At 42.3% G+C, this 25,895-nt stretch overlaps 1 protein-coding gene across 5 annotated transcripts in view; it reads left to right on the top strand.

The window, feature by feature from the left end:
• LOC144680530 (V-type proton ATPase subunit C 1-A-like) overlaps window positions 1-25,680 on the top strand; it is a 112,258-nt gene extending 86,578 nt beyond the window's left edge. For all 5 annotated transcript variants that reach the window (XM_078541609.1, XM_078541611.1, XM_078541607.1 and 2 more), the window contains 2 exons: window positions 9,624-9,753; window positions 25,092-25,680. In XM_078541609.1, the coding sequence (XP_078397735.1) occupies window positions 9,624-9,753; window positions 25,092-25,187 (226 nt within the window). In that variant the 3' untranslated portion in view covers window positions 25,188-25,680. The remainder of the gene's footprint in view (window positions 1-9,623; window positions 9,754-25,091) is intronic.
• Window positions 25,681-25,895: the final 215 nt, after the last annotated feature.

The following is a 25,895-nucleotide window of genomic DNA, read 5'->3' as shown; positions in this document are numbered from 1 at the left end:
TGTGTTACAGCTTGCCTCTGAGGCTCCCGTTATGTTCCAATGCCTTGGTGAGTCTTAGAATTTTTTCTTTTGTCTTTCTTTTAACATTCTCTTTTCTTGCCAGCCCTGTAACTTCTTTCAGTCTTTGCTGAGTCTTTCACTTGTTGCCACCATGTTTTGTTTTGTGGTCGGGGTTTGATGGGGTTTGGGGATTGTCTAGTCTCCCAAAAGTATGCTGCTCAACTCCATAGTCTTCTTAACCAAAACAATTTATTTACAGCAAGTATTTACATTAATAAAGGGCGCACGAGGAGTCAGGCGACTACGCCAGGCTGAGATGGAGACTGAGTGAGTAGCGAATTAGGTTCACATGGGAATTTGGTACACAGGGGAAAGAGATGTGGTATACATAAGAATTATTCTAAGTTAATTACGTAAGTAATTAAATCAAGTTAATTTAATAACATAAGTAACAATGGCAGGACAGGTGATTTGTTGGAGCTGAGAAATGTGAGATCTTTTGGCCACCAAGGCGATTCATGACAAACACGTCTGCAGAAAGTGTAAGCAGCTTAAGGAATTCCAGATCAGAATTATTGATCTGGAAGCTGAACTACAGACATTAAGCAACATAAGGGGTAGAGAGAAATACCTGGACACTTTGTTTCAGAAGATGGTCACGCCTCTTAATATGGAGAAGTCTGTTTTGGTCAGCAGTGCGGGACAGGAGGATGTGACCATGAGTGAGGCAGGTAGTGGGATTGAGCTGACAGTAGACGAGGAGCCTTAGACTTTGCAGTTGTCAAACAGGTTTGAGGCGCTCACAACCTGTGTGGATGCAAGTGAGGTCTGTAAGGTGGATGAGCAGGCTGGCCATGGCACCATGGTACAGGAAGCTGTTCAAGTGCGGGGAGCATACAGGAATGTAGTGGTAGTATAGTGAAGGGGATTGACACTTCTCTGTAGCAAAGAGTGAGAGTCCAGAAGGTTGTGTTGCCTGCCCAGTGCCAGGGTTTGGGACATCTGCTCAGGACTAGAGAGGAACTTGCAGTGGGAAGGGGACAATTCAGTCATTGTGGTCCATGTAAGTACCAATGACATAGCCAGTACAAGGAAGGAAATTCTGCATAATCAGTATGAGAAGCTAGGTACCAAATTAAGAAGTAGAACCTCAAAGGTAATAATCTCAATTATCTCTGGATTATTACCTGAGTCACATGCAAATTAGTACAGGGCAATTAAGATTAGAGAGATGAATGCATGGCTCAAAGACTGGTGTGGGAGAAGTGGGTTCCAGTTTGTGGGGCACTAGCACCAGTACTGGGGAAAGTAGGAGCTGTACCGCTGGGACGGTCTACACCTGAACTGTGCTGGGACGAGTATTCTTGCAAATCATATAACTGAGGAAGTAGAGAGGGCTTTAAACTAAACAAGGGGGTGATGGATCAAACTTGGGTAGATGTGGCAAATCAAGGGATAGATTCAAGGCAGGAACCATAATAGTAGTATGGGAAATGACAGTCATAGAATAGCAGGAAGGAACTGAAAGATAAAACCTAAGAATACACCAATAGTTAAGACTAGATGTTACAAAGGTAACAAAAAGACAAAACTAAAGGCTCTGTATCTGAATGTGTGTATCATTATTAACAAAGTAAATGAATTGATAGCACACATTGAAGGAAATAAATATGATATGATAGTCATTACGGAGACGTGGCTGCAGGATGACAAGGATTGAGTCCTGAATATTGACCGGTATATGACATTCAAGAAGAATAGGAAGCTAGGTAAAGGTGGAGGAGTAGCACTGTTGATCAAGGATGGCATTGGTGCAATAGTTAGAGATGACCTTGGTTCAGGAGATCAGGATGTAGAATTGGTTTGGTTGGAGATGATAAATAATAGTCACTAGCGGGAGTAGTCTTCAGGCCCCCTAACAGTAACCACAATGTAGATAAAAGTATGCAAGAAGAAATATTGAGTGCTTGTGATAAAGGGATGGCAATAATTGTGGGTGATTTTCATCTACATATAAACTGGAAAAATCAGATTGGCAGTAGTAGCCTGGATGAGGTGTTCATAGAATGCCTTTGAGATAGTTTTTTTTAGAGCAGCAAGTTGTGGAACCAACCAGAGAGCAGGTTATATTACACTTGGTATTATGTTATATGACAGAATTAATTAATGACCTCAGAGTGAAGGCATCCCTAGGTAGCAGCGACCACAATATGACTGAATTTTACATCCAGTTTGGAAGGGAGAAGACTAGTATTTTAAACTTAAATAAGAGCAACTATGTGGGCATGAAAGCTGAGCTAGCTGAAGTGAACTGGGATACTAGGCTATGGAAAGATCAATAGAGAAGCAGTGGCAGACATTTAAGGGGATATTTCAGAATACTCAGAACAAGTACATTCCTAATGTAAAGGAAAATTATAAGAGGAGGACCTCTCGTGGTTAACTAGAGAAGTTAAGGAAAGCATCAAACTTAAGGAAAAAGCATATAACTGCGCAAAGATGAGTGGCAGGTCAGATGATTGGTCAGAATACAAAGAACAGCAGAGAATGACTAAAAGGTTAATCAGGAGAAAGAAATTAGAGTATGAGAGGAAGCTAGCTAGAAATGTAAAAACGGATGGCAAGAGTTTCTACAGGTATTTAAAAAGGAAAAAAGTAAAGTGAGTGTTGGTCCTCCAGAGAGTGACGGTGGGGATAATAGTAGCTAATAAGGAAATGGCGGATGAAATGAACAAATATTCTGCTCTGTCTTCACTTTGGAGGATACAAAAAAACATTCCAGTAACAGCTGCATATCAGGAGGTGGAAGAGAGAGGGAAACTTGGTGAAACAACAATCACTAGGGAGGTGTTACTGAGCAAACTGATGGAGCTGCGGGCTGACAAGTCTCCGGGTCCTGGTGGACTTCATTCTGGGTCTTAAAAGGGGTGGCTAATGAGGTAGTAGATGCCTTGGTGTTAATTTTCCAAAATTCGCTAGATTCTGGAAAGGTTCCATCAGAGTAGAAAGTAGCAAATATAACCCATCTATTCAAGAAGGGATGGAGGCAGAAAACAGGAAACTATAGGCCAGTTAACATGCTGTCTGTCATGGGGCAAGTGTTAGAATCAATCATTAAGGAGGTTACGGCTGGGTATTTAGAGAAACTCAAGGTAATCGGGAAGAGTCAACATGGTTTTGTGAAAGGGAAATCATGTTTAACCCATTAATTGGAGTTCTTTGAAGGAGTAATATGTACGGTGGATAAAGGGCAGCCTGTAGATGTGGTGTACTTGGATTTTCAGAAGGCATTTGATAAGGTGCCACATCAAATGTTATTGCAGAAAATAAAAGCTCATGGCATAAGAGGTAACATTAGCATGGATAGAAGATTAGCTGGCTGGCAGAAAATGGTATGTATAAATAGATCTTTTTCTGATTGGCAGGATGTGATGAGTGGAGTCCCACAGGGGTCTGCGCTGGGGCCTCAACTTCTTACAGCTTATAATAATGACTTAGATGAGGGGAGTGAAGACATGGTAGCTAAATTTGCAGATGACACAAAGATCAGTAGGGAAAGCATGTTGTGAAGAGGACATAGGGAAGTTACAGGCGGATATAGGTAGGTTGATTGAGTGGGCAAAAATCTGGCAGATGGAGTATAATGTGGGAAAATGTGAAGTTGTTCACTTCAGCAGGAAGAACAAAAAAGCAGCGTATTACTTAAACAGAGAATGCTATGGAATTCCAAGGTGCAGAGGGATCTAGATGTTTTACTGCATGAGTCACAAAAAGTTAATGTGCAGGTAAAGCAAGTAATTAAGAAGGCTAATGGAATGCTATCCTTTATTATGCGAGGAATTGAACATAAAAGTAAGAATATTATCCTTCACTTATATAGGGCATTGGTGAGACCACATCTCGAATATTGTGTGCAGTTTTGGTCTCCTTATTTAGGGAAGGATGTAAATGCATTGGAGGAGGTTCAGAGGAAGTTTATTTGATTGACACCTAGAATGAGCAGGTTGTCTTATGAGGGAAAGTTAGACAGACTAGGCTTGTTTCCACTGGAGTTTAGAAGAGTGAGGGGTGACTTGATTGAAGTATATAAGATCCTGAACAGTATTGCCAAGGTGGATGTGGAAAGGATGTTTCCTCCTGTGGGTGAGTCCAGAACTAGGGGGCACTTTTTTAAAATTAAGGGTTGCCCTTTTAGACAGGGATGAGGAGGGTTGTGCAACTTTGGAACTCTGCGCCTCAGAAGGCAGTGGAGGTGAGGTGATTGAACATTTTTAAGGCAGAGGTAGATAGATTCTTGTTCGGCAAGGGAATCAAAGATTATCAGGGGTAGATGGGAATATTGAATTCGAGACACTAACAAATCAGCCATGATTTATTGAATGGTGGAGCAGGCTCGAGAGGCTGAATGGCTTACTTCTGCTGCTATTTCGTATGTTCGTATGTTACACATTTGGACCTCCACACTAGGTAAGAGCTTCTGTTCTCTTCAAGATCTCGCTTACTCCTCAGTCATGTGATCTGACATCATTATTACATCAACATCATGTATACTTCTGATGTTAACCCTTTACTCTACATTATGTGGCAATTATTTATAACCAGGTGGCTTGCTAGGTCCCTAGAGAGCACTAGTTGTCAACTACAATGGGGCTGATAGGGGTAGTAGATTCCTTCCCCTGAAAGGCATTAGGAAAACAGTTGGATCTTCACTAGGGTCTGGCAGCTTTGATGGTAATCTTTTCTGGTGCTGTCCCACAGATTATCACAATTCAATTTACAACTTACGACAATGCAATTTGTAGTTACACCACTGGGCTACAAGACCAGTGCCATAAGCACTAAATTGCTATACCCTTAACTCAATTATTCCAGTGAGAAAAGTAAAGGTTGATGGATGTAGAGCTAAGTGGATAGCATTGTATAATGAAGATAAAGTTACTTCATTTTTGGTGGAATTGGATTTGAACCAGAATGTGAGCTAAGTACAGCAGCTACAAAAATGTCAAACAGAATCTATATCTTCTGTTCCATTGGATTATAACTGCCCAAATAATATATGTGTATCCACATCAGCTTTTTCATTGTGCATGCTATAGATCAGTGGGGCGTAAACAATCCTTCATAATGTATTTCTGTCTTCAGATGTATATAATTTATGATTAACCTTTGGAGAGTGGGAGCTGAAGTGCTATCAAACTTATGAAATCATCTTGGAAATTCCTCTCCCGTGATTATTTAAACCAAAAGATACTGGTACTGTAAATAAGGACGACACTCCTATTTCTGAGAATTTCTGTGACATAGTATTTTTTCCAAGTCTAAAATAATTCTATTCATGTTCTATTACAGCTATCAGCTGCCTTTTTGTAAAGTTGTTAGTATTATTGTCCACTTGCTATTCTTTGCTCTTGCCAATTATATAAAGGAGTTGTGGCATTTCTCTTTATCAGCTCTGGCTAAAAATCACCATTAAACTGTTTTTATTTTCAGATCTTGATGGACGTAATTTGTATTTCTAGAATTTCCTGTTATATCCCTAAGCCTATGCCTCACTGCCTCACAACCCGCACTGGACATAAGCAAAATGCTCCAGATGCTGGAAAATCTCAAGTCACAGAATTTTTACAGCACAGAAGAAGGCCATTGGGCCCGTTGTGTCAGTGCCGGCTTTCCGTAGGAACAATTCACCTAGAGCTCCCTCCCCCGCCTTCTCCCTGTAGCCATGCAGTTTCTTCCTTTTCAGATAATAATCCAATTCCCTCTTGAATGCCTTGACTGAACCTAGCCTCCACCACGTTCTCAGGCAGTGCATTCCAGATCCTAACCACTCGCTGCATGAAAAAGTTTCTCTTCATGTCTCCATTATCTCTTCTGCCAATTACCTTAAATCTGTGCCCTCTTGTCCTCGATCCTTCCACCAATGGGAACAGTTGTTCATCATCTTCTCTGTCCAGACCCCTCATGATTTTGTATACCTCTATCAAATCTCCTCCCAAGCTTCTCTTCAAACAAAAAACAGTCCCAACTTCTCCACGCATATACACCCAGCACCCGCTTTGGAGTTATACTCTTTATTTTATATTGTCACTCAGCATTCTTCCTACCAAAATGAATCACTTCACACTTCTCTGCACTGAATTTCATCTGCCACTTGTTCATCCATTCCACAAACCTGACTGTGTCCTTCTGAAGTTCTACACTATCCTCCTCAAGTTCACTATGCTTCCAAGTTTCATATCATCTGCACATTTTGAAATTGTGCTTGTATAGCAAGGTCTAGGCAATTAATATATATCAGGAAGAGCAAGGATCCTAATTCCAACCTCTGGGGAACTCCACTACAAACCTTCCTCCGGTCCAAAAAACTTCCATTAACCACCACTCTGTTTCCTGCCTCAGCCAATTCTGTATCTATGTTGCTACTGTCCCTTTTATTTCATGAACTATAACTTTGCTCACAAGTCTGTTGTGTGACACTTTATCGAATGCCTTTTGCAATTCTACATATCAGCATTACCCTTACAAACTTCTCTGTAACCTCATCAAAAAATTCTAACAAGTTACTTAAACATGATTTGCCCTTAAGAATTCCATGCTGACTTTCCTCAATTAACCTGTTCAAGTGACTTTTAATTTTGTCCTGAATTATTATTTCTAGAACCATCCCCACCACTGAGGTTAAACTGACTGGCCATAGTTGCTGGACTTATGTTTACACTTACACCCTTTTTTGAACAAGGGTGTAATATTTTCAATCCGCCTGTCCTCTGGCACCAAACCTGAGTCTAGGGAAGATTGAAAAATTATGGCCAGTGCCTTCGCAATTTCCATTCTCACTTCCCTCAATATACTTGGATACATTTCATCCAGTCTTCGTGCCATATCAACTTTAAGTACAGATAGCCTATCCAATATCTCATCCTTATCAATTTTAAACCCATCAAGTGTCTTAATTACCACGTGTTTCACCATGATCTGCGCAGCATCTTCTTCCTTGGTAAAGACAGATGCAAAGTATTCATTTAATACTACAGTCATGCCTCCTGCCTCCATGCGTAAATCCTCTTTTTGATCACTAATTGGCCCCACTCTTCCTTTTACCACATTTTTTCCACATGCCTAGCTGGCTGCTAGTCTATTTTCATTGACTCTCTTTATCTCTCTTATTTGCTTTTCCCCTCTGAACCTTCTATATTCAGCCTGGATCTCGGTTGTATAATCCACCTGACATCTGTCATAAACACACTTTTTTCTTCTTCATCTTAATCTCCATCTCTTTTGTCAACCAAGGAGCTCTGGATTTGTTTGCCCTACCTTTCCCCTTGATGGGAACATACCTTGACTGTGCCCAACTATCTCTCCTTTAAAGGCAGTCCATGGTTTAATTACCGTTTTGCCATTCTTACCCCATTGAAGTTGGCTTTCCCTCAGTTAATCATTCTTATTCTGGAATGTTCCTTATCCTTTTCCATATCCAACCTAAATCTTATGATACAATGATCGCTGTGCTAAAATGTTCTCCTACTGACACTTGATCCACTTGGCCCATCTCATTCCCAAGAACCAGGTCCTGCAGTGTCTCCTTTCTTGTTGGACTGGAAACATACTGCTGTAGAAAATTTTCCTGAACATATTCTAGGAAGTCTTGCCCCTCCCTGCCCTTTACACTATTACTATCCCAGTCTTTTTCGGATAATTAAAGTCCCCATTAAAACTACTCTATAATTCTTGCACCTCTCAGTAATTTCCTTGCAGATTTGTTCCTCTATGTCTTTCCAATTAGTTCGTGTCCTATAGACAACACAGAGCAATGTAATTGCACCTTTCTTGTTCCATAGCTCTAGCCAAATAGATTCTGTCCCCTTTGGGACATCCTCCCGCTCCAGCATTGCAATGCTCTTCTTAATCAATACTGACACCTCTACCCCTTTCCTTTCCTGTTTTTCCAAATTGTCTCATACCAATATCTGGTCCTGCCCTTTGAGCCAGATCTTTGTTATAGCCACAACATAATTTTTCCACATCAGAATCTCCGCCTGTAACTGACCAATTTTATTTACTACACTCCATGCACAGTAACCCTGATTTAGACTTTATTACTTTCTCCCTTACTCTGAACCCACCTAATAACTTACTATTTCCTACTCTGGTAATATTGCTGTCTCTCCCAATATTCTGGGCACCTGGGTATTCCACTCTGATATTACCACCTGGTTCCCACAACCCTGCCAAGTTAGTTTAAACCTTCCCCAATAGCGATAGCAAATTGGTCCCGGCACTGTTTAGGTGCAACCAGTCTGGCCTGCATAGGTCCAATCTCCCCAGAACCAGTCTCAGTGTCTCAGGAATCTACCCAGTACCATCTTTCCAGTCACACATTCACCTGCTTTATCCTTCTATTTCTATATCCACAGGCCCCTAAATTTTGACAGCAGGGCCACATTTCTCTTTCTGCCTATGTCATTGATATCAATGTGGACCACAGCTCCTGGCTGTTCACCCTCCTTCTCAGGGTGCTCTGCAGCCATTCAGTGACATACTTGACCCTGACACCAACGAAGCAACATACAATCCTGGATTCACGTCTGTGCTTGCGGAAACACCTGCCTAGTCCCCTAACTATTGCCTGTCCGATAATTTTGCTCTTCCAGTTTTAAGACCATAAGACGTAGGAGCAGAAGTAGGCCATTCAGCCGATCAGGTCTGCTCCGCCATTCAATGAGATCATGGCTGATCTGATAATCCTCAATTCCACTTTCCTGCCTTTTCCCCATAACCCTTGATTCCCTTGCTGATTAAAAATCTGTCTATCTCAGCCTTGAATATATTCAACGACCCAGCCTCTACAATGCTCTGCGGTAAAGAATTCCACAGATTCACTATCCTCTGAGAGAAGAAATTCCTCCTCATCTCTTTCATAAATGGGTGACCCCTTAATCTGAGATTATGCCCCCTGATCCTCGACTCTCCCACAAGGGGAAACAACCTCTTAGCATCTTTTCTTTTGTGTCCCCTTGTACACCTGAGCCAACTGTGGTGCCATGGACTTGGCTCTGGCTGCACTCCCTAGATAAACCATCACTTTCGTCAGGACTCAAAATTGGATACCTGTTGGAGAGTGAGGGGACTCCTGCATTACCTGCTTGTTTCTTCTTGACTGTCTGGTGGTCGCCCATTCTCCATGCATAATCTTAAGCTGTGAGGTGATCGCATCTATAAACATGCTATCCATTAAGCTCTTAACCTCACGGATACAGTGCAGTGATGCCAGCTGCTGCTGAAGCTCCAATACTTGGAGAAGTAAAAGCAAAAGATTCTGGAAATACTAAACCAGTCAGGTAACATCTATGGAGAGAGTAGGGCAGGGAGGGGAGCAAAGGAGAAAGTGAACATGGTTGAAAACAATAAGCAGACTCAACTTTGCATTTTTACTTCTTTATCAAAAATGCCTAAGATTAATTGTCGTACAAGATTTAAAATAATGGGCCTATTTGATTTTGATCTATTCAGGATTTGTTTATGACAATATCTAAACATTTTAACTGTTATTTGCTACCTACCTACATCACAATACTAGATGGGTAAATAACTAATAGATTCTATTCTCATTGCAACTTTTCCAGATATGGGCTTCCTGTTAACTTCCAGGCCATGCTCCTCCAGCCAAATAAAAAAACCATGAAGCGACTACGAGATGTGCTCAATGCACTTTTTAAACATCTAGATGAAGTTGCTGCCGCAAGCACCATTGATGTAAGTGTGCACAATAATGTGCCCGAAATGGATGCTAAGTTATTATGTTTTTGCATGCTTGACTGAAAAGGTTCAAGCCACTGTCAGTATCTCATTCTCATTCTGTACTCCATTTTTTCTCATCTCTCTGCTTAGCACCAATCAACTCCTTTAATGTAAAGGAGGCCAGGTGCAAGGCCCAAGAATTCTTTTTGGCTCCTTTCCTAATGGGGACCTAATGGGCTTTGAAGTGGAAATAAAGCAGGAGGCTCCATGACATCACTCTCAACACATTTAACAATGTTTACAGTAGCTTCATGGCAAGCCCCATCTTTGGGGAAATCCTGGGAATCCCATGAAAATGGAAGAAGAGAGCAGACCTGAAATGATACATTTTCTTTAAAGCTATGATCAGGGTTTACATTAATTATAACCATTTAAGAGTTTTTAAATTGAATTCTCAAAACCGTACATTCACTCATACATCTATTTCTTTCTTTGGGCCTGGGAGCTAAACATTCCCTAGATGTAAAGCAGAAGAGAATCAACTCCTACAGCTATCATACTGCTTTAAGGGACATGGCACAATGGTGATAGCATTTCTAAAGTCTGCTCCATGTAACAGATGTTGAAGATCTCATACAATATCTGGAGTATTCCGTAGCATTTTTTTTTTCTGGTCAGCTGAATGATGTGTGATGTTATGTTGCCCGTGGTTAAGAGTCTCCAAGCTATGCTATTGAAGATTACATATGAGCAGAGTTTCAGTTTACCTGTTTTATGAAGTGCAGTTCTTTACCCATAGTGCTAACCAAGTTTAGACAACTTCCATGCAGATTGTCATGAGTCAAGGCTTGGTATGTGCAGTGGTACTAATGTAGTTTATCTGGCTAAAACAACACAGCACAAAGCACTGATAAAGCTTCACGTCAGGATGACCCAGCCTGGCGAGGCATTAGCTTGTAGGGTTATGTGGAATCGAGTGAGAAGAATCCCAGCACCAGTGATAGGTCTGCCCTGTAGGTCCCACTAAGCACTATCATCAATGGTATCCTGGACTACGGAAGACCTAACTGGCTTAGGTATGGGATCACTAAGGCCGCCACAAATGTGAATGTTGTTCTAATCTTCAATTAGCAGTTGTGTCATCATGGATTCAAACTTAGATCCAAATAGACCTTTCTTATATACGTCCCATCCTGCCCCATTTTGAATGATAATCTATTGAACAATTATAAACCAGTCGCACAGGTTTAACTTGAGTACCATCTGGTTCATCTTTTGTGTTGATATGTTTGTGTTGTTATTTCTGTGCTGTGCAAAAAGTTTTTTCTGAAATAAGAATGTAAGAAAAACAAATAACAAACCAAGGATCTGCAGCTCATTGAAGCTGATCCATCTAACACCATGGCCAGAATTTTGACGTCAGCGTGCGGGGGCGGGCCCGGCACGCCGGTGCATAAAATGACGTGCGATGACGTCGGGCATGCGTCATTTAGATCTTTCATTCGGTGGGCACATGCCGGAGGCAGCTGCGTGCCCGCCGAACTATCAAAGGCCTGTTAAGGCCACTAGGAAACTAATTTAGATAATTAACAGGGCTGCCTGTCTAACCTTAACGTTGGCAGGCAGGTGAAGAGCCCAAGCGGCCTTCGTGTTTTTCAGGAAACCTCATCCACTTAACTCACTTAAGCGCTAGATTGTAAATTCTTCAGCTTATTCCATGTATGCATACAGAACAGATGTATTTAAAAATAACTCATAGCAAAGGCATAAGTCAATGGGCTGAAGGGTGAAGGGCCTTATCTTAGCCATGGCTATTTCTTATTTCAGAAAATAAATCACTTTGTGCAGCACACAAATAATCAGCCAAAAATAAATTGGATGACTTAGAAGGTATTTAACTGCTTGATGGATTACTGCTTCAAATGTCTATCCTCCTTCGGCAGGGGAGTATATAAACATAGTGGGTCTTAAACTGGGTTGTTTACTGCCAAATCTTTAGGCACTATGCAGTTACATGGGATGGAACATGGCATCCAAAATTCAGCAATGCTACAATAAGAGCCATGCTATCATAAGGAACATTATAGGGCACACCATCAGCATCCTCAAACACGGCTTCCATTGCCTGGACTGCTCTGGAGGAACCCTGCAGTACTCAGCTGAATAGGTATCAAGATTTGCAGTAGCATGCAGCACAACCTGGCCATTATGAAGAACCCTTGCTACCGTCTATCAGAGGAGGAGGAGCAAAAGCACCAGGAAGAAGGAGGGGGGCTATAATGCAGAAGGCCTCTTTCTGCCTGGGTTCTATGTGATCAAATTATTCACGAGCGATATCAATAACCTCAAGCACATCTTCCTATTCACTAACAGCCCGACACATCTTATGTTTTGTGAGTGTCAGCCATGGCTAAGTTGGTAACAGAATTGTATTCATCCACAATCCGTAATCTAATGGCCAAGCTCACTCTACCATTACCGTCAAGCCAAGGGATCAACCCTGGTTCATTGAAGATTACAGGACATCATGCCAGCAGCAGCACCAGTCATATCTAAAAATGAGATGTCAACCTGGTCAAGCTACAACATAGGACTACTTGCATGACAAACAGCAGAAGCAGCATGCTAAGCAATCCCACAGCCAATGGATTAGATCAAAGCTCTGCAGTCCTGCCACATCCAGTTGTGAATGGTGGTGGAGAATTAAAAAACTAACAGGAGGAGGACACTCAACAAGTATCTCCATTCTCAATGATGGGGGAATCCAGCATATAAATGCAGAAGACAAGGCTAAAGCATTTGAAACCATCTTCAGCCAGAAATGCCAAGTGGATGATATACTGCAGTCTCCTTCTTAGATCCTGGCAAAAGTACTGATGACAGAAGGATGCTTTAGTGACTGGAAGTCAGTGTCCAGTGGCGTACCACAGGGATCTGTGCTGGGTCCCCTATTATTCATCATTAATATAAACGACATAGATGACTATGTGGGGGGTAGGATTAGTAAGTTTGCGGATGACACAAAGATTGGCTGGGTGGTTAACAGTGAGGTTGAGTGTCTTGGGTTGCAGGAAGATATAGACAGGATGGTCAAATGGGCAGATAAGTGGCAAATGGAATTTAACTCTGAAAAGTGTGAGGTGATACACTTTGGAAGGAGTAATTTGACAAAGAAGTATTCAATGAACGGCATGACACTAGGAAGTTCTGAGGAACAAAGGAACCTTGGCGTGTGTGTCCATAGATTTCTGAAGGCGGAGGGGCATGTTAGTGGGGTGGTGAAAAAGGCATATGGGACACTTGCCTTTATCAATCGAGGCATAGATTACAAAAGTAGGGAGATCATATTGGAGTTATATAGAACCTTGGTGAGGCCACAGCCGGAGTACTGTGTGCAGTTCTGGTCGCCACATTATAGGAAGGATGTGATTGCACTGGAAGAGGTGCAGAGGAGATTCACCAGGATGTTGCCTGGGATGAAACATTTAAGTTATGAAGAGAGGATGGATAGACTTGGGTTGTTTTCGTTGGAGCAGAGAAGACTGAGGGGCAACCTGATCGAGGTGTACAAGATTATGAGGGGCATGCACAGGGTGGATAGGGAGCAACTGTTCCCCTTAGTTGAAGGGTCAGTCACGAGGGGACATAAGTTCAAGGTGAGGGGCAGGAGGTTTAGGGTGGATGTGAGGAAAACTTTTTTCCCCAGAGGGTGGTGGCAGTCTGGAATGCGCTGCCTGGGAGGGTGGTGGAGGCGGGTTGCCTCACATCCTTTAAAAAGTACCTGGATGAGCACTTGGTACGTCATAACATTCAAGGCTATGGGTCAAGTGCTGGTAAATGAGATTAGGTAGATAGGTCAGGTGTTTCTCACATGTCGGTGCAGGCCCGTTGAGCTGAAAGGCCTCTTCTGCACTGTGTGATTCTGTGACTTGATCTCTAGAACTGGTTGTGCCCCTAGCCACGATGTTCCAGTACAGCTACAACACTGGCATCTACCCAGCAATGTGAAAATTGCCCAGGTATGTCCTGTACACAAAAAGCAGGACAAATCCAACCCGGCCAATTACCACCCCATCAATCAACTCTCGATCATCAGTAAAGTGATGGAAGGGGTTATCAACAGTGCTATGAAGCAGCACTTGCTTAGCAATAACCTGCTCACTGGTGCCCAGTTTGGGTTCTGCCAAGACCACTCAACTTCTGACCTCATTACAGCCTTGGTTCAAACATGGACAAAAGAGCTGAACTCCTGAGGTGAGGTGAGAGTGACCTCCCTCGACATCAAGGCAGCAGTTGACCAAGTGTGGCATCAAGGAGCCCTAGCAAAACTGGAGTCAATGGGAATCGGGGGAAAACTCTCCGCTGGTTGTCATACTTAGCACAAAGGAAGATGGTTGTGGTTGTTGAAAGTCAATCATCTCATTTCCAGGACATCACTGCAGGAGTTCCTCAGGGTAGTGTCCTAGGCCTAACCATCTTCAGCTGCTTCGTGAATGACCTTCCTTCCATCATAAGGTCAGAAGTGGGGATGTTCGCTGATGATTGCACAATGTCCAGCACCATTCACGACTCCACAGATATTGAAGCAGTCCATGTCCAAATGCAGCAAGACCTGGACAATATCTGGGCTTGGGCTGACAAGTGGCAAGTAACATTTGTGCCACACAAGTGCCAGGCAATGACCAGCTCCAATAAGAGAGAATCTAACCAACCACCCTTGACATTCAATGGCATTACCACTGCTGAATCCCCCACTATCAACATCCTGGGGGTTACCATTGGCCAGGAACGGAACTGGACTAGCCATATAAATACTATGGCTACAAGAGCAGGTCAGGGACTTAGGAATCATGTGACGAGTAACTCATCTCCTGATTCCCCAGAGCCTGTCCACCAACTACAAGGCACAAGACAGGAGTGTGATGGAATTCTTTCCACTTGCCTGGATGAGTGTCCCTCTAATAACACTCAAGAAGCTTGACCCCATCCAGGATAAAGCAGCCCGCTTGATTGGCACCACATCCACAAACATTTACTCCCTCCACCACTGCTGCACAGTGGCAGCAGTGTGTACCATCTACAAGATGCACTGCAGAAATTCACCAAGATTCCTTAGGCAGCACCTTCTAAACTCACGATTGCCACCATCTAGAAGAACAAGGGCAACAGATACATGGGAACACCACCACCTGGCAGTTCCCCCCACAAACCACTCACCATCCTGACTTATATATCACCATTCCTTCACTGTCGCTGGGTCGAAACCCTGGAACTCCCTCCCTAACAGCACTATGGGTGTACCTACAACATAGGGACTGCAGGGGTTCAAGAAGGCAGCTCATCACCACCTTCTCAAGGGCAATTAGGGATGGGCAATAAATGTTGCCCTAGCCAATGATGCCCACATCATGTAAACGAATAAGAAAAATCAAATGCAGCTAATTACCACCCCATCAGCCTCCTCTTGAACATCAGCAAAGTGATGGGAGGTGTCCTTGACAGTGCTGTCATGTGGCACCTACACAGAAATAACCTGCTCACTGATGCTCAGTCTTGGTTCCGTCAGGGGCCACTAAGCTCCTGACTTCATTACAGCCTTGGTTCAAACAAAAGGGCCGAGCTCAAGAGGGGAGGTGAGAGCTCTTGACACCAAGGCTACAGTTGATCGAGTGTAGTATCAAGGAGCCCTGGCAAAATTGAAGTCAATGGGAATCTCCACTGTTGAAGTCATACCTAGAGCCAAGAAAGATGGTTTTGCTTGTTTGTGGCCAGTCATCTCAGTCCCAGGACATTGCTGCAGGAGTTCCTCAGGATAGTGTTCTAGGCCCAACCATCTTCAGCTGCTTCATCAATGACCTTCCTTTCATCGTAAGGTCAGGAGTCAAGATGTTTTCTCAGGATAGTGTTCTTGGACCAACCATCTTCAGCTGCTTCATCAATGACCTTCCTTTCATCGTAAGGTCAGGAGTCGGGATGTTTGCTGATGATTGCACAACATTCAGTATCATTCACAACTCCTCAGATACTGAAGGGGTCTGTGTCCACATGCAGCAAGACTTGGACAACATTCACACTTGGACTGATAAGTGGCAAGTAACAATCATCCCACACAAGTGCCAGACAATGACCATCTCCAACAAGAGAGAATCTGACCATCCCCACTTGACATTCAATAGCATTGCCATTGCTGAATCCCCACAATCAGCATCCTGGGGGTTACCACTGATCAGAAACTGAACTGGATCAGTCATATAAATACTGAAAGAACAATAAAAAACTCACACCTATGAGTTGCAAGATCATGGGTTCAAGTTCCACTCCAGGACTTGGGCATAAAAATCTGAAGTTTACATACCTGTACAGTACTGAAGGTGTGCTGCGTTGCTGGAGGTGCCATCTTTTGGTTGAGACATTAAACCAAGGCTGCATCTGGCCTCTCAGGTGGATGGAAAAGGTTTGTTATGACCCCTGTAGAGACTGATAATTTTTAAAAAGAATTTTGAACTTCCAGGTTATAGCTAAATGGATGACACAACAAGGTTTTCAATTTTAAGAGTTTTACTGCAACAAAAGACTAAAAGCAGCATTGAATAAACACGGTATTTGTTGGCAACATATACATTAAACTACAAAACATAACATCCCTCTTTTTCTTTTAATAAAATCAAAAATACACTTCACAGATATGCTTTACATTGTCCTTTAAGTAGACATTCAATCTCCAAACCAGTCCAAAGCGATCCAATGTGAGGGTTTACTTCTGTTCTTTGCCTTGCTCAGCCTGGGAACTTTTAATCTTAGAACTGTCTTTCACAGTGAGGTTTCCCCCACCCCCACAGCACAAGCTAGAGGCAAATCTTCCAGCCTCACTTTAACGCCTCATGAATTCAGTCTTTTCAGTCCAGGCTCCCACTCACATTCCTGCATGGTGAACTACAGCATCCTGGCTATAATGTTGAAGAGTTGTGCTCCCACACTAGCCACACCTTTAGCTAACCTACTCCAGTACAGCTACAACATTGACATCTATCTGATTAAGTGGAAAATTTCCCAGGTATGCCCTGCTCACAAAAAGCAGGACTAATTTAAACTGGCCAATTACTGCCCCATCGATCTACTCTTAATCATCAGTAAAGTGTTAGAAGGTGTCATTGACAGTGCTGTTACATTACTTACCAATATCCTACTTACTGATGCCCGGTTTGGGTTCCACCAGGATTACTCATCTCCAGAACTCATAGCCTTAGTCAAATCATGGAGAAAAGAGCTGAATCCCCCAGATTAAATGAGACTAACTGCTCTTGGCATCAAGGCAGCATTTGATTAAGTGTGACATCAAGGAGTCCTGGTAAAATTGAAGTCAATGGGGATGAGTAGGAAAACTCTCTACTGGCTGGAGTCACATTTAGCACAAAGGAAGTTGGTTATGGTTGTTGGTGGCCAATCATCTCAGTCCAGGATATATCTACAGGAGCTCCTCAAGGCAGTGGCCTACACCAAACCATCTTCACCTGCTTCATCAATGCCCTTCTTTCATCCCAAGGTGGGAATGCTTACTGATGACTGCATAGTGTTTCATTCTATTCCCTGATTTCACACCACACATCATAGGGGACTCAGTTATATCTATCCTTTACAAGGCAAGGTGCCTGAAGATCCGATAATCTCTCAATTTTTTTTTCAACCAACTGGTTGGCCCGCTTGGCAGTCCCCACCCAGCACCTCCTTAAGGGTGGACAATTGGGTAAACTATTTTGGGCAAAAGGTAGGCAGATGCCAGACTTGTGCCTGAAGTGGCATTTGCACCCATTGTTCAGTTCTAATGAAGTGCCCTTCAAATGAGTCCATGGGAGCCTCCTGCACCTGCTTCACACTCAGCAGAAATGCACAATTGTGCAAAGAAAGGGAGAGCTAGTGTTGTAGCACAAAAATTAGCCTCATAAAATCTAGCTCTTTAGCTAAGCAAATAGAATAACAAGATTTGCAACAAGATTTAACATGATTTGAGTATATGTTAGACATATATCACCACTCTTTCTTGCTGATTGCATTGTGAGAGCACCATCACCACAAGGACTGCAGTGGCCAAGTTCACTCGGGAGCTATATGTAGCCTTGCTGGTGCTGCTACAACCGAGAACAAACAATTATTTAAAAAGCTTTAAAATTTATGTAAATTGCTTAATTGGTTACAGTAATAGCTCTAATATTTATGATGCTATGCATTTGCAACAAGATACATGATCAGAAACTGCTGACGGAACATCAGTTTTCTGCATGATAAGTTATTGCATCATTGGAATCATTGACGTTTACATGGGCTAGAAGGAAGCCTCCTGATCCATGATCTGTGCTAGAGCAATCCAAAACTAACCTCTGAAAGAAAACGGTTTCTGCCTCAGCAATTGTTTGTTCCAATAACAATTTTAAGTTAGAGGTAATTTCCTGTGTAACTTTTAAAAAATAACACAACAAAAGTAGTGATCGTTATTATGTGATAAAATTTCACCTTCCTTAATCATGCTAATGGTGATGTGGTAGCTGATGTAGAACAGTTGACAATCAGCAAACACCCAAGTACAAACCCTAATATGAAATTCCATTTACATTTCAATTTTATTGTGTTTTTAAAGTCATTTGCGTGCAGATTTATTCCATAATCAGGCGGGAAAATAAATCTCTGAGCCAGATTGCAGGTTGAATTTTGCCAGGTGAGTTGCACTTGCAATGGCGGCCTCAATTCAGGGTTGAGAACCTGGAGGTGGATATCGGATGCGATCTGCCTGGAGGCAGCTTCTTAATTGTCCAATTAGGGACGGCAGTCAGATTCCAATGTCAGGAAGTCCATTCAGTAGCAGGAGTGTCAACAGTGCCATGAGGTGCCTTCAGTAGGAGTGCAGCAGTATTTATGTAGGAACTGACTGTCGCCCTTAATTGGACAATCAAGAAGCAGCCTCCAGGAAGATTGATCTGATATCTTAACACAGCCATCTCTGGACCTTGTAGCAAGAGCTATATTAGCGGAGACATCAGTCTCCTTGAAGTGGCTGCAATGACATGCCTTCTGCCTAGGGAGATCTGAGCATTGTGATTTGATAACTTAATAACTTAATAAAAGGCCTCATATGGTTTGTGGCTCAAACTTCCTGCTGTGAAGCTCGTTTTCTGGGTTCCTGATATAGCGGGTGGCCTGCTCGCCGTTGGAAAAATTACAATCCAATTCAACAACAGGGGCTAATTGCTGTAATAAGTGCCCGCATTACCAACTGCGGGGGGCGGGCGGTGGTGGTGGTGGTGGTTAGGCTTCGTGCTGGGATCCTGTCTCCAGGAAAAGCACACAGAAGCAGGAACATGTCATCAAGCTGGTCTGACATGAGTCAATCACATTTTCCTTGCCCTCCCTGACTCAAAAACCACCTCAGTGGGGCTGTTTCCTCCTACTTACATAATACAAATATTCCACCTGCCTTTCCCGACAGCTCTCTTTCATATTGGATTACAATTTATGTGCACTAGACAACCTTCTGATACCTCACTTCAGCCATTAATTGTTTATTGGTAAACTTAAACTGTGGGGGAAAGGGAAGGGATTAACCTTGGTGTCATAGCCAAGCTGATATCAACAGAGAAAGGGGCTTCTTTCTGCTTTTTCACTTGTTACTTGGGCCTTTTAAAATATGAAGCAACTTTTTATTTTTTAATTCTTTGTCCAAGTTGACAGCTGGGTGCCCATCTAACAGTGTTGGCCTACACTGACGGCTGTACTTCTTGGAGATACAAGGTGTAAGACAACAGTAACATGATATGTTCAGCATTGAGTCATCCAGGGCTGTGCTAATGTTTAATATCCTAAAACATGCACTTATGAATTAAAATGGAACTTTAGGCTCCTTGGGAGAAGGGTATATGCCAGTTGATACACATTTAATGGAGAATTAATGCTGAGAACTAGGACGCGAACAAAAATAAAGAGGCGGAAAATGACCCAAAACTTAGTTACACAACTGATTTAAACTAATTACTATGCCTGGCAATTACAAATTATTTTTGTGTGAAGAACTAGTTGAATAATAGAGGACAAAGGAATGAGCAGGAAATCATAGAACTTCTTCAACTGCACCTCTCAAATCCACCTGGAAGGACAAAGGCAGCAGGCACATATGATCATCATCACCTTCAAGTTCCCGTCCAAGTCACGGACCATCCTGACTTGGAAACATATCACTCTGACTGAAAGAAAGGATGCTAAAGATCCTCAGCTCTGTTTCTGCAGCTGAGCGGGTGAGGTGACTTCTGCTTCTGACATTGTCAGAATGGTCAGGAGATCACCTAAATAGAATGCAAATAATAGGTGCCAGTGACACTAGGACTACACCTTGGTCATTCATTAAAGGGGCTAAGGGATGGCATTGTACACACAGTGACCTCAAGTTGCTCACTGTTCATCTGGTGCCACTGGCCAAACAGAAATGAAAAAAATGAAAAAGTGCACTTCATCAGCTGTCTTTAGAATGAACTATAAAAGAAAGAAGGATGGTCTCGATGCCTCCACCTAGTAACCAGCAACCTAGATGCCAGGTTTTTCCCAAAATCTAGGTTGCTGGTTACTAGATGGGCTAGGACTGCAGAAATTTCTGGTTTGTGTATTTCCCAGTCCTGCATTCTTTGATTTCATGGATCATGTTTGGGGCAGACAAATAGGACTTGGCATATCTGGACTTCAGTGTCACTAGCCTCGGGGAAACTTAGGAACATTACCTTCCTAATGCATTTGAGGAAATTAAAACATTTCCAGCAGTACTGTGTTCCTACCAATAGATGGTAAGAGAGTACTATGTAAGTCAAACCAACATCTAATGTTAGAAACACAGGCATGAGAAAAAGTGATTTCATCAATCCCTTTACCAAATAATTTTTTTAAAATTGTGTAATTTTCACCTATGGTTTGTCAATAACTCCAAGCACTTGATAAATACTCAAAGAGAATTTCAACAAAATATATGAAGTCTGTGAGGTTCAAGAAATTGATATCTCTGAGGAACTTGATATCAAGTCAATTCATATTTTATGAATGGTCTCAGTGGATGTTTGATATTCTTGGAATGCTCTGGTTGCCTTAACTGCTCATGATTTGTTTACTTGTGTGAAGTTATTTATCTGCTGCCCTTATTACATTCATGCTTGGGAACAAACACATCCTATCAACATTTTCATCTATAAAAAGTTATTTGAGAAACGCTTGATGGGATTCAACCAGAAGCAAGGGGCTGAATCTTATCTATGTCAGGCAGGCTGGGCAGGAGCGGGCGGGGGGAGGGCGTGGAGCCGATCGCTGCCCGTGACTGGCTGTGTGCCGCTATTTTACGTGGGTGGGCCAATTAAGGCCCGTCCAGCGTAATATGCGTTCTGTAGTGCTCAGCGCTACCTGTGCAGGCAGGGGGAGGAGGGAGAGTCGGGACCTGTGCTCCTTCGCGCACGGAGCTGCCTCAGGGGGATTAAGTAGATAATAAAAGTTTTTAAATAATAAAGTAAAAAATTATTTAAATGTGTCCCCTCATGTGACAGTGTCACATGAGCTGGGACATGTTTGTGAAGTCAAGAAAATTTATTTATTTTATACAAGCTTCCGTGGATGAGGTTTCCTGAAAAACGCGAAGGCTGCTTGGGCTCTTCGCCTGCCCACCAAGCTTAAGGTTGGATGGGCAGTGTTGTTAACAACTTTAATTGCTTTTTTAATGGCCTTAATAGGCTGTTGACAATTCGGCGGGCGTGCAGCTGCCTCGAGTGCGTGCCCGCCGAACAAAATATCGAAATGACACGCGATGATGTCAGGATGCACAGCCGACGTCATTGTGCGTCATTTTACGTGTCGGCATGTCGGGTCCACTCCCGCACGCCGACGGCAATATTCTGCCCGAGGTGATAACTTGCAAAAGCCAAATCTGATGATGCGACCTTCAGTTGTATTTAAAAAACATTTCTGATTGTTTTAAAATGAATTGACAGCATTTCATAGGTCCCATCCAGTATCCTCTATGAATTTTGTAAATGCTTTGATGTTGTTTTAATGAAATAATGTGGTGACTCCAGATACAGGCAAGACAAACAACATTCTTGCCACTGAACATGGAGAGTTCTGCATTCTTCGATCATTTTCTAATTTGCGTCCATGATTGAGTTACCAGTGGGGGTCAGACATGTGGGCAAGAGAGCAGGGTGGAGTGTTAAAATGGCAAGCGACAGGGAGGTTTGGGTCTTTCTTGCGGACAGACCGCAGGTGTTCTGCAAAGCGGTCGCCCAGTTTGCGTTTGGTCTCTCCAATGTAGAGGAGACCGCATTGGGAGCAACGAATGCAGTAGACTAAGTTAGGGGAAATGCAAGTGAAATGCTGCTTCACTTGAAAGGAGTGTTTGGGCCCTTGGACGGTGAGGAGAGAGGAAGTGAAGGGGCAGGTGTTGCATCTTCTGCGTGGGCATGGGGAGGTGCCATAGGTGGTCTTGGCTTGCTGCATTGTTCCAGTGAAGCCCAACGCAAACTGGAGGAACAGCACCTCATCTTCTGACTAGGCACTTTACAGCCTTCCGGGCTGAATATTGAATTCAACAACTTTAGATCTTAAACTCCCCCTCCCCCCATCCCCACCCCGTTTCTTCCCCCTCCCTTTTGTTTGTTTTTTTTTTCAATAATGTATATAGATTCTTCTTTTCCCACCTATTTCCATTATTTTAAAATCTACAACTAATACCTTGTCAGTCTTTCCACCCCACCCCCACTAGAGCTGTACCTTGAGTGTCCTGCCATCCATTCTTGATTAGCACTTTTCTTAGATAATATCACCACCTTCAACACCTCTTTGATCCTTTTGTCTGTGACATCTTTTGATTATCTGCTCCTATCACTGCTTGCTTGTCCCCACAACCACCCCACCCTCAACCTCTCTCCCCCCGCCCCCCACCTTAAACCAGCTTATATTTCACCCCTCTCCCAACTATACTTCAGTTCTGTTGAAGGGTCATGTTGGACTCGAAACGTCAACTCTTTTCTTCTCCACCGATGCTGCCAGACCTGCTGAGTTTTTCCAGGTAATTCTGTTTTTGTTTTGGATTTCCAGCATCCGCAGTAGCTTTTTGTTTTTATGTTGGGACCTGGGACCTGCTGTTTATTGATTTCTACTGGCAGACAGAATGTTCTAAACTTAAAGTGGATGAAATTGACCTACCTGATACCCTTTTTGTCAACCCTCACATCTCAAGAAAGGATTAGGAAAATCAGCCCTAATTGGTCCAACCAGTGCAAGGCAGCAATCACTATAACAGATACAGTGTTGAACTATATAACCAAAATAGTGGAGTAAAAGTCATAGGAAGTCAAGTTCGAACTGTATAGTGCTCTGGTAAGATGCACAATGAGTTCTGGTCACTGAGACACAGGGAGACAGTCAAGATTTATTCCTAATCCCTGATTTTAAATTGGGGCAAGCGTGAGGCATAACCATTTTAACCCCAGGGCCTTATTTAAATACACCAGGTGCAACTCCCATTTCAACCTCGTGTCAGTGATGTGAGACTGGTAGGAGTCGGATGAGTGAAGCAGGAGGACATAGCCAGTAAAGTCGATTGGGAGAGGGTGAAAGCCTGGGGCATGGGAGGCCCAACTTTTCCTTGAAAGGTCTGGAGGAACGCTTTGGCTCCTTATCCTTATAAGGAAATGAAATACTTCTGATTTTCTTGGACCTTTTATGGGTCAGCTCCCCATGGCGCCACATTTACTTGGTGATGCTTACCCCAGGCACTAATCTTGCGTTGCAAAGTTAAAACACTATCAGGGTCTGATTGATGTCATTGTAGTCCGCTTTTTAAATCTCCATGATGTTTTCATCTGCCCGGGTTAAGGACTTTGCCTGCTGCCTGAAGCATGCCTATTAAAATTGCATGAGTGCAGGTTCAGCATAGATCTGCTAAGTACCATATTGCTGATATTTTAACCTCCCTACAAGCCACATTTCCAAATGGAGTAGGGACCTAAACTTGAGGCTCTGTTATCAAAGGACTGAGTTATGAGGAAAGACTAGACAAATTATAGCCTTGAAAGAAGGTGATTGAAAGGTGACTTTATTGATGTATATAAAATAGTAAACTGTACGAAGAAGTTAGATCTGGAATACTTTATCAAATTAAACAGCTGCAATAGGACACTGATTCATAATTTTAAAAAAATTCATTTTTATGGGATGTGGACGTTGCTGGCTAGGCCAGCATTTATTGCCCATCCCTAATTGCCTTTGTTCAGAGGACATTTAAGAGTCAACCACATTGTCGTGGGTTTGGAGTCACATGTAGGCACGACCAGGTAAGGACAGCAGATTTCCTTCCCTAAAGGACATTAGTGAACCTGATGGGATTTTAAAAATGACAATTGACAATGGTTTCATGGTCCTCATTACACTTTTAATTCCAGATATTTATTGAATTCAAATTCCACCAGCTGCTGTGTGGGATTCGAACCCGGGTATCCAAAGCATTACCCTAGGTCTCTGGATTACTAGTGACAATACCACCACTTCCCCTGAAGTTGGTAATGGCAAATAAGTTCTTCTTGACACAAGGTATCATCAAAAATGGAAATGACTTCTGCATAGGATGATTTATAATTGTTAACAGCAAATAGGAGACTGATGTCAAAAAGCTCTTCTTGATACAAGGTATCATAATTATATGGAAGTGACTTCTGCATAGGGGAATGGAAGTATAAGCCTTGGAATTATTTATGGCTTTCATGATGAGGGAATAATAGTATCCTTCTGAATGGATGAGCTATAATAGGCCAAAGAGCTGCCCTCATCTATATCCATCATATGATCTTGAGGGCCTTAATACTGATAGTAACTTAATACAGGGAGACGGTGGTGTAGTGATAATGTCACTGAGCTAGTAATCTAGAGGCCCAGGCTAATGCCCTGGGTTCAAATTCCATTATAGCAACTGATGGAATTTAAATTCAATGAATAAATCTGGAATATAAAGCTAGTCTTAGTAATAGTGACCATGAAACTATCATTGATTGTTGTAAAAATCCATCTGGTTCACTAATGCCCTTTAGGAAAGGAAATCTGCCACCCTTACCTAGTCTGGCCTACATGTGAGTCCAAACCCATTGCAATGTGGTTGACTCTTAACTGCCCTCTGCAATGGCTTAGCAAGCCATTTGGTTAAAAGGCTGTTAGGGATAGGCAACATATGCTGGCCTTGCCAGCGACACTTACATCCCATGAAAGAATAACAAAAAGCTGCACTGATGACTTAAATAATAACCATAATATTTATATTAACCCATGGAATTTCATTTCTGTTACAGGCTAACATGGATATCCCTGGACTGAATGTTAACCAACAAGATTACTATGCTTATGTCTACTTCAAGATTGACATTGACTTATTTAATTTTAAGTAAACCTTTGACTAAATGTGAAAAAGTCACTTGGTTTTCTGTATAGGATGACTTTTATATATAAATATCACATGCACTCATACATATACACATGGAAGTGGGTCACTTGGTAATCCTTAAAAATGTTCAACTGAACTGAAATAAGATTTTAAAATATGATGATGGTTATGGTTGTCTTAAACCGAACATTTTTAATGATAAAATCTGTACGCTGCTGCCTTATTAGTAAATTTTGTTGATTATAAATAAAATATTTCTTTATGAGGATACCATTTTCAGCAATTTCTGCTATCCATAATAACTCTCTCATTTATGCTTTTATTTTGGCCCAGTTATTCAAAGTTTCAATCATTTAGCATCATATCTATGGTCAGTGTTGCATTTATGTTCTTTTTACATCAAATATTTATCTATGCACACAATAATTTCGTGATTTGAAAAACATTCATATCATGTCCTTTTTCCCATTCAAAATAAATTGAGCAACCTCATCGTATCTTTGTGATCCCAAAAGCAATCTTTGTTTCATTTTCTTTGAATCTCATAAATTATTGTTGTCATTTTGTCAATATGATTATCAAAACTTATACACAATATGTCTTATCACTACTTTATGGGCAGAATTTTGCCCTTGGTGGGTGGGTTCGGTGCGGGCAGGCGGTCAGGAAGCCACCGGCGATCGGGTCTGGAAGGCAATTTCACGCTGGCGGG

Source organism: Cetorhinus maximus, chromosome 5, assembly GCF_964194155.1.
Source record: "Cetorhinus maximus chromosome 5, sCetMax3.hap1.1, whole genome shotgun sequence".
Taxonomy (NCBI): domain Eukaryota; kingdom Metazoa; phylum Chordata; class Chondrichthyes; order Lamniformes; family Cetorhinidae; genus Cetorhinus; species Cetorhinus maximus.
Note: the sequence above shows the minus strand (reverse complement) of the source record. Positions and strands in the feature narration are given on the sequence as shown.